Here is a 14,701-nt window from a genome sequence, read left to right on the forward strand (position 1 = left end):
CAACAGGTCAGATTAGCTGGCACGCCGCGTGAACTGCATCAGGGCATTCACCCGAACAGGAGCTAAGCAGATTCTCCCGGGTCGTGTGTCGGTCGCTGGGATTCGGTTGACCGATTTCTAGCGCCAACAGCCTCTAAGCTCTAGTCTTTGCCATAGCCATCAGGAGCGTGCCGACGAGTCCCTTGCAATGTATGTCGTGTCAAGACATGAGAGATAATAATATACGCATTGCTCTGGCCTGCAACTGGAAAGTGGATCACACATATCAGAACTATAATATAAAAGAAGTGCCTTTTATAAAAATCACAAATTGAGCATGTCTCAGTGGTAGTGCTGACTAATCAAAATCGAGAGGTCACAGGTTCGACCCCCTTTTTTTTATCTCAGACTGATATGTGCGACCCTGGTAGAGCATATGACAAATTGGAAGATCTTATTTCTCAACTCATGCTTACACGAGGGATCCCTCTCAATTTTAGACCTTTTGCACACCTTATTTTCAACACGTGCTTACATGTGGGACTGTGGCTAGTTTATGATGTTTTTGCAGACCTTATATCATCACAAAACCACCATGTAACAGTGAGTGACATTTTCTATTTGGCTTGGGTGGCAACTTTTATGATGTTTCATAACTTCATCACTAAACTTGCTCGGATGTAAAATTTTATGACGTTTTCCGCCAGAAATGTTATAAATTTTTGACGATTTGAAATGTGTCATAAAATTATCGTCATAGATCAGAAGATTTCTTGTAGTGCACCTTGCACATGTCTAGATTGAAATTGGAATAAGTTTTTATATGTGCTCGGAGCCTTAGTTTTTAGAACACCCAATTCACCCTCTCTTAGGGTGTCACGGTCCCTTCAAAATGAATTTGCTGTCTTCTTAGACACCCATCTATTCTGACATGGAGCTCAAGGAAACAAGCTAGCTACGGTTTCGAGATCATGCACAGAAGCTGAATTAATCTAGGTTTGGTCAATGTTATAAGAACTTATTTCAGCACAGCACTTCATCTTTGGTATGACAATCATGGAGCCACAGATGTGATTACAAATCCAATATTTCATGCAAGGACCAAAGGTATATCGAGGTCGATTTCCATTTTGTCCGTGAACAGTTAGTACCCTCAGTTACCTGGGGATCTGTCTATATCTATCTCTATCTCAGTTTCTCAGTTACAGGTATATTTCAACACAATACACGTTGCTAGCTACAGATTCACACATTGGAGATATTAGAGTCGAAGGCGGTGGAAGAGTAGGACTGGTTGCCATGGCTTGCCATAAGCCAGACGATGGTGACAAGTTCACCACCGCTACTGAGCTGCCTGGCATGAGATTCTCTGCTGCAGTGGTGGGCAACAAAGCAAAGCATCTCGACCCACACGCCAAAGATGACTTCAAGCCTGCTGCTTCGGTGGTAGAGCATGTCAGCGAGTCTTACTCCATTGTCGTATTCAGCAGGATCATCAAATTTGTTGACAATAGAACGCAGCCCCATACGCAGCGCCCACTCAACTCGCTTCTCCGGTCCTGCTTTATGCTCGGCTCCATTTGCAGTTCCCATCACCCCGCACAATGCATCGTGGACACGTTCGTGCGTGCTGCGCCGCACAGGACCGGGCAGCATGTAGGGGCGTTCAACAAGGAGGAACATCATGTAGTTAGATAGTACCTCGATCGCGTCCAGCAACTTATCTTTCTTGCTGCGATCCTTGAACATGCAAATCTCACTGGCGATGTGCCAGGCAATGATGCTGTCTTCAAAACCAATATCTCGGACGCTCCAGCCGATGAGCCCTGTCACTTGGAAGTCTTCTAGCGTGACCAGACCCGGGAAAGGGCCAGCAACACCATGATCCTTCCCTGCAATCCGTAGCACCTCACTCAGCACCAACTCCTTGATAGAGCCAGAAACTTGGACCGACAGCGAACGCGAATTTTGCAGTTTGCCCCACAAGTCCCTGATATGCCCCAGCCCCAGTGACCTTGCCGCTGCTGACAGTTTGCTAGCGGGCTTATCCCCCGTAGCCTGGGCGCAGGATAGCAACAAGTTGAACTGCCCAATGGAGCCAGACCACCTTCTATTCCTTCCGGCCCTGACAAGACGACGAAAGGCTACAAGTTCGTCATGGAGCCAATGGTAAGGCCTGCCGTTCCGAACATCAGATCCAGATGGTGAAGCTTGTTTCGTCTTGTCATACAACCAGACCCGCGTCCAAGTCGACCCTACCGCCCTGACAAGGGACGCAATCTCCAGGACCACAGCCCCAACCAGCAAGATGTAGGAGATGGCTACATCGTGTGAGCTGTGCCCATCTTTGTTGCTTATCTGAAAGAGCACCAACGCTGCCACCGTGGCAACCGGCGCAATGATGCGGATGCAGAATCCATACCGGGTGTGGATCACAACCGCCTTGGTGTACATGATGTCATACATCAGGGATAGCTCCATCTCCATCAACTTGTCCAGATGGCCACACAAGTTGAACGACTGCACGACTTGGCCCAGATACGGGCGTTGCACTCCCCTCAAGCCGATGAATAATCCCTTGCACACATCCAGTAGCCCGTGTGCGGCCATCAGAATATCCTCTGCATCCAAGCAGTGCCTTCTCACCAGCAACTCGTCAAAAAGTGCATCCTTGCCTATGTTAGTGGTGCTGGCCTCCGTGTCGAGGGAGAGCCAGATACTGTCCATGCTGGCGCACTTGAGGGCCCATATCCTCTCCGCATACTTGAGGACGCCCACGATAAAGATGAGGACGGCAGCTGCGATGATCAACGTCTCGCTTCCTGGTATGTACTTGTAGATGACATATGCAGCTCCTGATACCTGCACAATTAGAGTCTGCAGGTGGCGCAGCCAGATCCCGTTGTCCTCTATGGAGTAGGCCGTGATGGTATCCTGGCCGCCGAGATGCACCAGGAGGAGCGGCGCCCAAAAGGCCACCAGCTCATGCTCTTGCAATCTGCTGCTAATGGAGAGGTGGCCAAGGGTGAAGAGCGCGGTAGAGTCCGCCAGCTGGTACGCAATCCACAGTAGCACCCTTGGCACAGGGGACACTTTGTGGCGACGTATCCAAGCGAACAAGAGCAAGAAAACTTGAAGTGTGAAGCTGAAAAGGACCAGAATCTGCACTGCCCATTCGTTCAGCAGGCCGAACAACACCGGGGTGAGTGTTGCGCTGAAATACATATGTACCTACAAAATACATTAGCACTCCATCCATTAGGTCTAGTTGGATGACATTATCTGCATTATCACGGATCTTACTTCTGTTAATTTTGGGCAACTACTTCTGGTATGCAATTGATCGGGCCGGAGACAATCTCTAGTGAATCCCTAAGATAATAATAATAAGAGTGGTGTTGGGGAATCGATCCGTAATCATGGGTTGGAGAAACACCTGCTAGTGGAAAACCCTGACAGGAATCCCACACTATAGGAACACCCCCGATGGAATGGTCCCTCCCCTCACCCAATTTGGGAAACTTCCCCCGGAGCAACCCTAGTGAGTACATGGCGGGCCCCGCCGCCAGCCACTGCCATCCTGCCGTCCCCTCCCTCCCGCAGCCCCCACCGCCCCCACCCCCCCCCCCCCCCCGCCGACCCCTATGCTCGGTCCCCGCTGCCCCTACCCGCCCGCCCGCCGCCACTCCCACTACCCCTGCCCGGCCGCCATCGCCTTTCTCACCACCCGACGTCGTCGCCGCCGCCTCACCTCACCCCACCGCTGCTCGTCACTATGCTGGTGCGCGGCAAGCGGAGGGGGGAGGGGAGGGGAGGCAGTGGAGGAGATCTAGCGGAAGGGGAGATACAGGAGAGAGAGATAGTAGTGGGGGGATGGATGGTGTGAAGTTAAGATAGTAGCGTGTGTGGGGGTGGGGGGGAACGGATGGGTGGATAAGATAGTAGAAGGAGATGAGTGGCCTGTGGATGGAAGGCCTTTAGTACTAGGTGGGGGCTCCACCCGGTACTAAAGGTCACCCTTTAGTACCAGGTGGAGCCCCCACCCGGTACTAAAGGTCCTAAGGCACATTAGTACTAGATGGAGCTCCCACCCGATACTAAAGGGTGACCTTTGCTACCGGGTGGAGCCCCTACCCGGTACTGAACAGGGTCATAGGGGCCTCCTCGGGGACTATCCGTTAGGCCTGGTACTAATGCTCACATTAGTACCGGGCTAAAATGCAACCGGTACTGAGCCTCGGGACGAATGCTCAGTTTTTCAATTGTGATTGCCTGTCCTCAGGGGAGTTCCAGGAGGATGCGGAGGGGCCCCAGGAACCGAAGGGATCCTAGGGATAGCCCATATGGGGATTCACCCCTTTCGCTTTTGGGTTGCTACGGTAGGGTCCCCTTTTCTTTCTCGCGGCACCACGCTTCAGTGTTTGGGGCCGCCATGCTCGCCCTCGGTATGGAGCCGCCACGTTAGCCCTCCGTACGAGGGATCCATGTTTGCCCTTGGTACGAAGGTGCCACATTAGCCAACGGTACGGAGGGCCATCGTACGATAGAAGGTGACATGACCACCATATCCCTGAGGATGCACTCTCATGGGTCTGGCTCACGGGGTTCTGTATCGAGGGGCATGATGGTTTTTTCTCTAATAAAGCTCCCGCTCCACTAGGATATAAATGGGGGGGGAGGTCTTGAGGAGGAAACAAAATTCTAGCCACTCAGTTCCCTAGAAGCTCTTTTGGACAAGTGCCTTGTTCAAGAGCCACCCTCTACTGTTTGGGTACTTTATAACCACCAACAGTTGGCACCGTCTGTGGGGACGAGAGTGACTGAGAAGCCACATGGCACCACCATGACGGAAGGCAAGAGGAGTGGTGGATCCCCTGACGGATCCACCTCGATGACAGCTGCCGAGCCCTCCGAAATCATGGCACAGGGAGGAGAGGAGGGCACGGGGTACGACCTGGAAATAGTCTACTTGAGCGAGGAAGAGGAGTTGGCGGCAATCAGCGATGAAGACCCAGAGGACGAGGAAGACCCCTAAGCCAATGAGGAAGAAATGTGGGACACCTCCCATTTTGAGGCTGCAGGATCCCGTGAAGAGCAGCTGGCAAGGGAGGCAGAGACCAAAGCGGATCAGCTGTAGGCCTAGTTGGAGCAGGAGCGAAGGGAGAGTGAGTCGCGAGAGGCAGCAAGCCAGGATGCTATCGGCAAGGAGGCTAGAGCAAGGGAGGAGCAGTACCTCCACCAGAGAGCCAAAGCCATGCAACACGCTAGGAAACTCCAAAAGAAGTTGGAAGCCCTCCGATCCGACAAAACTCTCCGGGATGCGCCGGGGAAGGGAAGCATGGGCGAACTGGAGCGTCCTCCCAGCCAGATCAACTCTGATAGCCACACACGTTGGAGCACCATCGTTGGGTCTTCAGTCAATTACCTGGCCTTGAGGATTTAAGATGCTGCAGATCACCCCTTATGACAGGAAGTCTGACCCGAAGGCTTTTATCATGAGCTTCAAAGCCGCCATCCAATCCATTAGAGGAGACGAGGCGATCATGGCGAAGAGCTTCATGATGGCTGTGACGGGCATCGCTCGCACCTGGTACACCACCCTCGAGCAAGGAAAGACATTTTCCTGGGAGCAGTTACGGGAGGCCATGCAAGATGCAAGCCACGTGAACCAACACAGGGCTGACACGTATCCCACCACATCACACAACACCCCAATGGTTGCTTGGCCCATCGCATCCCGTGCCCAAGGTGACCCCTCGGGGTTCACTCACCTCGAACGTGGTGTTGGAGCCTGCACGCGGGCATAGGCCTCTGGGCTCTTGGCCCCCAAGCTATGGGCTTGAGGGCCTATGGCAGGCCCTCCTCCTCCTGCTCCGGCCTACAATCCATCCCTCTTCCCGTATCGGCTCTTGGAGAACTCAAGCGAAGGGGTCCCGGATGCTGTCACCAAGAATCTCGATGACCACTCTGGTGAAAGGGTTGATGTTGGGGAATCGGTCCGGGATCATGGGTCAGAGGAATCCTCGCTACCAGAACACCCTTGACGGGATCCCTCCACTATCGGAACACCCCCGACGGGAACGGGACCCTCCCCTCACCCAATTTGGGAAACTTCCCCCGAAGCCGACCCAGTGAGTCCATGGTAGGCCCAGCAAGCCCATATTATCTATCCTCGAGGGAGTTCCGGGAGGACACGGAGGGGCCTCGGGAATCGAAGGGATCCTGGGGACAACCCAGATGGGGATTCACCCCTTTCTCTTTTGGGCTGTGGCGGTAGGGTCCTTTTTTCTTTCTTGGGATCCCACGCTCCAGGGTACGGGGCCACCATATCCACTCTCGGTACGGAGCTGCCACGTTAACCCTCGGTATGGGCAAGCCATGTTTGCCCTTGGTACGTTAGCCTTCGTACGGGGCAGCCACATTTGCCCTCGGTACGGAGGTGCCACATTAGCCCTAGTACGGAGGGCCATCGTACAATAGGTGACATGTCCACCCTATCCCTGAGGATGCACTCTCATGGGGTCCGGCTCAAGGGGCACCGTGCCGAGGGGTACGATGGGTTTTTCTTTGATAAAGCTCCCGCCCCTCTAGGCTATAAAGTGGGGAGCGACGTTGCAGCTAGTTTTACCAACCGGGACTAAAGGGTGTCTTTAGTCCCGATTGAGTGACCCGGGACTAAAGATCCCCACTTTCGTCTCGATTGCTTTATCCCAGATGGAGTTTCGGGAGATTTGCTCCCTACCAACTGGGACTAAAGGCGAGTTTTCCACCAGTGGACCCTGCTCCACCCTATTGATGTTAGTCTACTTAATATCATTCACAACTAGGTATTCTACCCTGAAGCATCTCGAACCATCTAAATAAACCCTAGGGTGGTTTTAAATGTGGTTTTGTACACGTAATAGGTGAACTGTAAACATGACATGGAGGTATTTAAAAATCTATTTCACCCCTAAACTATTAAGGTTCATCTACATAACCCTCTTAACTATAAAATGGGGTATTTGATCCATTGAAATATTTAGTACTACCCAAATAATCCCCTACATATGGAAGATGACATGGCACTAGCCCCATCACCTATGCAACTATGTCCTGCTCGTCATCTCTGCACCATTTAACTCAAAGTATTACAAGAACCTAAATTGGAGATGAAGTGGTGCGAAATTGCCACACTAAGGCTAGATACTGTAGAGATTGTAACATCCCACTTTTTCGAGAATTTTAAAATTTTCAAGCCCGTTGGTGAGCAGGTTGGGAAATTCCTCACATGTGGTCGGCCACCATTTCCCCATAGCTTGGTCGTGGATGATGCCATCAACCACCAGCTACTCAATTCTCCCCTAGCTCATCGTCAAAGACCTCTATTGGTGGTCACGGGATGGCGGTGATGCTTTCTTTAGGGTCCTTGGGATTGGCGGTGGAGGCAGAATGACGTCTCTTGGGTGCCATATGTGTGCTCGGTTTGACCTGAGGAAGGCTCAGGCTCTAAGGCGGAGAGGATGATAAAAAAATCCGAGTTACAGTTGGGAGCTCTAGGTCATGGTATTGCAGTTTCATTCATGACAACGAGGCCTATGATGGCGATGCTGGGCACTGAATCGAGCAACAAGTCAAAATGCAGGTGGTTGTTCACTGGTTCTGGCTTGGATGACGGCGGAGGTGAGGAAGGCAAGGAAATAATGGGGCAAATTTGGGAAGTTCCAATTTCCGATGCACCCTCTGGATCAATAGGAAGATGGATCCAGCCCCCTTGAGGCGGTGCGTCATGAAGTCAGAGCGCCACACTAGACAGCGTACATGAAAAGTGGGGTGTCGAGTGGTGCCTGGATCCCGCAGGTGGTGATGTGCTAGCAAGATTTTGCAATAAAATCACTTTAGGCATATTATATCACGATATTTCGTGTTCGCTAATCGACTCCACTACATGTGCTGTGCGATTAGGGTTGGTAATGGAAGTGGGACTAATTTTTGCATTGGACTAACCTTGTGCGAGGAAATTTGCATGGTGTGGGCTTAGTTAGGCGACTTGGAACATCTATATTGCATCAAGTAGGCAAGCAGCACTTGGAGGTATATAAACCAATTGGGATTTGATGCTCAGAATAGAGTAGCAGACTATTAGATAGCCGTGCTTTGTGCTCACGTCCGGGTGTGGCTCATGAGGATTCTTTTTACAACACGTGACTTAGGCCAAGTCGCTTTGAGTTAATAGGCTCAACACAGGTGTTGTTTAGGGAAATCCCTTGGGAACGTGGTGTACTGCCTTAAGGTCATAGGTAGATCCTGCTGGAGAGGGATCCAGGCACCACACCGAGCCAAGAGCTCAAGGATTCTCTCCCAGGAGGGGATAATAGAACTTGAAGAAGCACTTATTTAGACCCTTGATCAGATTACTTTAATCTACTCATGGTTTGGGGGCTACACCCAATGGGTGGTGCACACCATTGAGAATGATTCTAATATGCTCAAGGCTCGTGGGCTTCTATTTGACCCTCCACCAGGTCATGCTAATCTGTTTGAGGCTTAGGGGCGAACATACATATGTTCATTTGAAAGATGACCGTACGCATACCTAATCGGCAACCAACTATGATTACAACCGAAACCAATCTACTGCCATCCGGCTATATAAGGTGGGCAGGGACCCTTCAAAAAAGCCAAGCCATATTCGATACGATATACGCTGAGAATATATACAAACCCCGAGAACAGGATGTAGGGTATTATACCTATTCGGTGGTCCGAAAATAGTTTATCATCTGTGTCCCTGTATTCTTCAATCTAGCTCCAGTTCGGCGGTTCCTCCAAACTATCTACCACCATGAGGTATCTTGTGGTGGACTGCCGGAATTACACAGCGACATGTAGCGAGTGGTATTGCTTGTGAGATCTTTTCATGGGGCAGTGGGGTGAGTGACAAGGCTAGTGGCAGAATGTTGAGTTGTCTATTTTTTGGGTAGCTTCTAAAAAACTGAGGTTTATTGGGGCTTGGATAGGATGACATCTGTACACACTCCACACCTTATACCACAGGTTTTTATATGTGCAGTGGGATAAGGTGACACCTATCACCACCGGCTCCAAACTTTGCATCACCACTGGTTTGGACTCCCGATGAATTATGGTAGGCGGTGATAGGGGTGCTTATCACCACCGGGCACGGAACCGGCAGTGATGCCCTTTTGTAAAAAAAAAAAGAAAAGAAACCTCCACCAGCCACCTCTGCCTCCACCGCGCCCCTCCGCATCCGGCCACCACTGTCATCCCACCTCAGCCCGCCCACCGCCTCTCCTTGCCCCGCTGCTCCTCCCTGTGTGCTGCACGCTGCTGGAGTTCTGTGGCCACCGCTCCTCGCGCAGCATATGCCGGAGCCCCATGGCCGCTGCTTCTCCCCACCATGTCGCGCCCACCCAAGCCACCGGGGCCCGCCGTGCCAGATCTTGAGCGGAGGGGAGGGGAAACATGCACACACATACAAATCTAAAAGCACAGTTGGTGCATAGGATTATCAAGGAGTGGTTGATCAAGGCACATGTACGTCTAAAAGGAAGGGTGCTTGCTAGTGCAATGGAGTATTTGGTCTTGACGGCGCACGCACAAAGACGTTATAAAGGAATGCACATTAGCGGTTGCTTATTAAAGGCAATATGAATATCTTTGTGTAAGAGAAATCTCTTAAATAAGGGCAAATATTACCTTTTGATGAATGGACAATTTGTCAACGCGGGCGCCACCTGTGGAGTTTACCTCGGAGATTATCAAGAGCATGCGTATGGTTTTGTATAGCAGCCTTCTGAGCTAATCTCCGTCTTATATATGGTTGGGCTACACAATACGAATATATTCTTAGCCACAGGAGGTTGAATTGCCTTTTCTCTTTAATATAGAAAAAGTGAACATCTAACTTTGCTTGTAGTGTCCGAACAGGAATATATTCAGAAAGCATAGGGTGTCTATGGTGCCCTTTATCAGAAAGCATAAGACATGTCCGAGACTAACAATTATTTAAAGCATCAGTCAATTTGGAGACGAGAAGGGTGGTATAGATTGGACTAGGTGCAAAATCAATGCGTCAGGGGAATTTGGCTTCCAAAATAGAGTTATTTGTTTCTGAAGCAATTTGGTGGAGGAGGCAACTTGAGAAAGAGAGGCCACTCCATTTACCTTAAATTGAGATTCTATTCATGTTCATTGTGCCTTTCTCCCACCAGCAGCTTCTACTTCCTCTCGCCTCCATCGTCTCCTTCACATTGGTGTGGCTGTTAGCCCCCCACCTTCACCACCTCCTTCCTGGCTCGGCAATAGAACACCGCCTCCGCCACCACCCACCACCATGGCTGATGCTAATTCGAGCTGACGTAGAATCTCCCCCTCAAGCTGACGCCCCACCTACTTCCACTGCCCTACCGGCCTCTCCCACAACTCGGCGGTGGCGCTGCCCCACCTCACCAATATTAGAATCGTGTCGAATATTATGTACAAGTTGGTTACGTTTGGACTTGGAGTTCTATTAGTGGTACAGTATGGAGTTTGTGTCAGACTCTTGTAACCAGCGCTCCTCATAAATATGAGAGGACGACCACTGTTGTAAGCCCCACCTTGGCACTGTTAGAATTGTGTCGAATATTGTGTACAAGTTTGTTACATTTGGACTTGGAGTTGTATTAGTGGTACAGTATGGAGTTTGTGTTGGACTTTTGTAACCTGGGCTCATAAATATGAGAGGAGGACCACCGTTGTAACCATGAGGATATAGTGACAGGCTCGTAGGGGAGGTGGTGCACTATCTAGACCCTGGAACGACCAGTGTTGCAGTTTGGGGAGGAGCGCCTGTAGTCATGCCCCAAGGATGTAGGCTTCGGGTGCACCTCATCGACAAATATCGTGCCTTCAGTATCATTTGTGATTTTGCATACATTATCTCGGTAGATCAATCATTGCTTCCACACGCTATTATTCTAACTGCCACCACCATATGGTTCACCACCACCGCGGGTCAACCGGCCTCCCAAGAGGTCACTTTAAATTGGAGACAGAAAACACCTCAACCCCAATAACCACTAACCTCACCATAGTAGGACCATGCACCAATATGCTAGATTTTACTAGTGGGCAATAGAATTGGAGGATGACGTCCTCGCGCCTGCCACCAACGCTTCACATCTAGCTCCAGTGGTGAGATGCCACCTCCGCCATTGTTGGTGTTTAGACACAGCAACCTACCGAGGGGTATTCCGATGTAGTGGATTGGTTGGTGGTGCTCGCCGAGATCAGGAACTTGAAGGCTAATGCTGATACATGATTTAGACAAGTTCGGGTCAATAAATAGCGTAATACCCTATGTCCTGTGTGTTGTATTGAATTACTTTGGAGGGGGTCCCTGCCTCACCTTATATGCATGGGGGCAGGGTTACAGGTCGGTTGATTAAAATAATACTAGTCGGATATGACTAGAGGAATCCTACTCTTATTACATCGAGTACTTTCCTAATCCTCAACTAGTTCCTTCTATTTCATGTAGACCATGGCATCCTGCGCCATAGTCTCCACGTCAGACTCGTCTTGATGTCCAACCATTTTTGGGACTGTCTACTTCTACTGGTGGGCCCATAGATCTATATACGACAAGCCCCTGAGTACTTCCTTGTAGCATTCCTCGAGTACATTTTAGATGCCCTCCGATTAGTTTTGGTACTATTCAAGTACTTCACCTGGATGAATCTTCAAGGTTCTCGAAAATGTGCCATGGGTCTATGATGTGTTTGAGCTCCATTCATCTTGATCTTGTATGAAAGTCACACTCTATATGGAATAGCCACCAAGCCTTAGGTTAAATCAAAAAATCACGCTAAGGGTCAACACTATAAAATTGCTCACTTTCCCCTTAAAACCCTAATGAAAAAACTTTTGTCGATAGATACGTGGCACACAGCCCCCGAGCCTTTAGTCGACTAGTTTTGTGAGCATAACAGTCAAAAAATCAGTCAATGTGTCCACCTATTTGAAAATATATTAGCTGTTCTCGAAATAATGGTAACTATGAATCAAATCTTTTGATTTTTGGAAACACTTAATGGTAACTATCAATAAAATCTTTTGATTTTTGGAAACCCTTTAGATCGGTAAAATTTGTTACTGAGAATACTGTACCGCTCTGTTATAAATAACGGGGAATGGTATCCCTTTCCTTTCACCTTTGCCATTTGCCTCTTTACATTCCCGCACTATAGCCCTAGTGCCGCCGCTGCCCGATCTTCAAGTGCAAGCACCACTGCCTTCCAATCCAGAGCCCTAGAGTGTATGTGAAAGAAGACACTCGTGACATCTACATCAGAAGGAAAGTGTCTGGATCCAAGTCCATCGAGGAGAAGAAGATAAAGGGCAAGAAGAAGGAAGTTCAGCTGCCGCCACTGAAGTATGGGTATGTGAAGACAGATCAGCCTCCGAACGCTGTCTGTGCTTGGAAGAAATATGTTACCGCTATAGACGATCTCAAGGCCCTTCTCAAGGTGAAGTTGCTCCAAGACAAGAATACTATCCAGTGGCGATTTGCAAATGGCAACGTGATTTCCATGGAGATGGATGACAATGAATCAGTAATCTTCGCACACTTCCTTGAGCGCGGACTATGAGTATTGATTTGTGATTTCCTCCGTGGTCTTCTAAACTACTACAAGTTGGAGCTAGTTCATCTTAATCCGAATGGCATCATCCATGCCACCATTTATGTGCATTTCTGCTAAGCATTTCTAGGAATCAAGCCCCACTTCCAATTGTTCAGGAAATTCTCAAGGTGAAGCCCCAGCTAAGGAAAGACCATGTATTTGTAGTCGGTGGTGCCGGGATCCAGTTGACACAAACAATGAGTAGTCAGTATCTCGACTACACACTCAAAGATTCCAACAACAATTAGAAAAGAAGACTGTGTTATGTTGGAAATTATCCTCCCAAGTTGCTAGCCGGAACAGGTCATAAGCCGGTGTGGAACAACCACTAGCTAGGTGAACCAATGATTACGGAATCACTCCAGATCCCAAAACTGATGAAGAGCATTGCTACCCTCAAGACTCTGGGTCTAACTGCGATTAGAGTCATCTTCAACTAGTTGAAACAGCGCATCTAGCCTCTGTAGAAGCCCTGCCACTACAGATTCAAGTACACGGGTACATCAGATTCATCAAGGTTTTCACCAGATGACATCAGTTTTGATCAGATTATGGCCAGAATTGGCCAAATGTTAAAGAATGTCGATGGCATCCTCACTATTGTGAGGAAATTCAATGATACTAACCTACCAAATCTAGTAAGTCCTCGTGACCTGAGCCCGCAAGTACTTATTTTTGATGGATTTGTGACTTGTTGTCTTTGTTGTGAGTAGGATGATGTCATGCTATATTTCATTCCCTCTCCTCTCCCTAAGCTTAAAGATACAGGCATTGCTCCTTCCTGCGCTTTTACTGTCGAAGATATGAAGGAGGCTTCAGAGGAGGAGGGAGAAGAACTTGTCAAATCCTGGAGCAGCACCAGCTCGGATGTGATGAGGTTAGAGATGAACGCCCAGCCACTTGATAAGGCATGGTCATCCTCCGGAGCAAGCAAGCCCTCTACAATGGAGGATTTTGAAGATACACTGCCATCGTCGCCATGGAAAAAATGAACTACCATCACGAAGCAGCGAGCAAAGAAAATCAAGAGTGTGACCGCCGAGGACATTCCACCTCAGGTAATTACCTTGGAAGATGGTGAAAACCCTGAATACCATGCTCTGCTAAAGGGCGTGTCCAATGCCACCGTCGTGTCAACAAGAGATGACATTGATCGTATGCAGGTCCTCGAGCCAGCAACTAATGCGGAAAAGGCAGCTATTTTGGCTGCTCAAGAGAAGTCACCGGTAGTCGAGGAGGTTATGCAAATTGACGATGATCCAAAGCCGGTGGTTGCGGAGCCTACTTGTGCGAAGACCACTCCTACAGCAGATATGAAGCTTGGAGTAGGACAAGATCCTTCTACAGAACTTCAAGCCGCGCCAAAAGTCCCATCGCCGACTGTAAATGTGCCCCTTTGTTGACGGTCCTTAAGTACCACTTTTGACTATCAAATCCTACATAAAAGCTATCAAGATCAATCAGTAAACCTAGTGGTAGGGGTTTATTACTAATCATTTCTACAAGTGTTGGTGTATATTTGTATGCAGGGGACTTATCCATAGAAAGGAGGAGAAAACACACCCAAGAAACAAAGAAACACAACTCCAGCCAATCAGGGGAGAGCACATGGATCCATGGGCCCACATAAGAGGGTAAACTGCCTTAACTTGGTGTGGGACGCCCTAAACCAACTTGACGGCCACCAGGCAGCATCCCAGATGAAGGGTGGCACGAGAGGCGGTGCCATGGGTTCGGATGAACCAGTGTTGACCCCCCTCGTGCCCAGCTTGCAAGTGGTGGCTCATGGTGGCTTCCTGATGGCGGTTATGACTGCTTCACTGGGAGTTACCACCTTTGGACCTTGGATCCTGCTAGGTGGCACAAGGAGAGGAGTTGGAGGAGAATATTCCCTTTGGATGCTAGGAGCATCTCCACTCTCCCAAGGCAACTCCACACTATAAACAGAGGACTCCTCTACCTCTCTCAAGAAACCACACAAGAGAAGAATTAGTGCCCAATTCAAAAGGCGAACCCTTGCCTAGCTAGTGCTTAAAATAGGCAGAGAGTGAGGG

The 14,701-nt window shown here is 49.4% G+C and overlaps 1 protein-coding gene across 2 annotated transcripts; it reads right to left on the minus strand.

Moving 5' to 3' along the window:
* Positions 1 to 1,053: 1,053 nt before the first annotated feature.
* LOC117860060 (uncharacterized) lies at positions 1,054 to 9,814 on the minus strand. Of its 2 annotated transcripts, XM_034743268.2 has the most exons (3): positions 9,679 to 9,756; positions 8,712 to 9,462; positions 1,054 to 3,210 (listed from the first exon to the last, which is right to left on the minus strand). In XM_034743268.2, the coding sequence occupies exon 3, from the start codon at positions 3,202 to 3,204 to the stop codon at positions 1,225 to 1,227; it is 1,980 nt and encodes a 659-aa protein (XP_034599159.1). In that variant the 5' UTR covers positions 3,205 to 3,210; positions 8,712 to 9,462; positions 9,679 to 9,756; the 3' UTR covers positions 1,054 to 1,224. The 2 variants fall into 2 exon arrangements, with proteins under 2 accessions (XP_034599159.1, XP_034599158.1); XM_034743267.2 differs by lacking the exon at positions 8,712 to 9,462 and having other exon boundaries at positions 9,679 to 9,814.
* Positions 9,815 to 14,701: the final 4,887 nt, after the last annotated feature.

This window comes from Setaria viridis, chromosome 6 (genome assembly GCF_005286985.2).
Source record: "Setaria viridis chromosome 6, Setaria_viridis_v4.0, whole genome shotgun sequence".
Taxonomy (NCBI): Eukaryota; Viridiplantae; Streptophyta; class Magnoliopsida; order Poales; family Poaceae; genus Setaria; species Setaria viridis.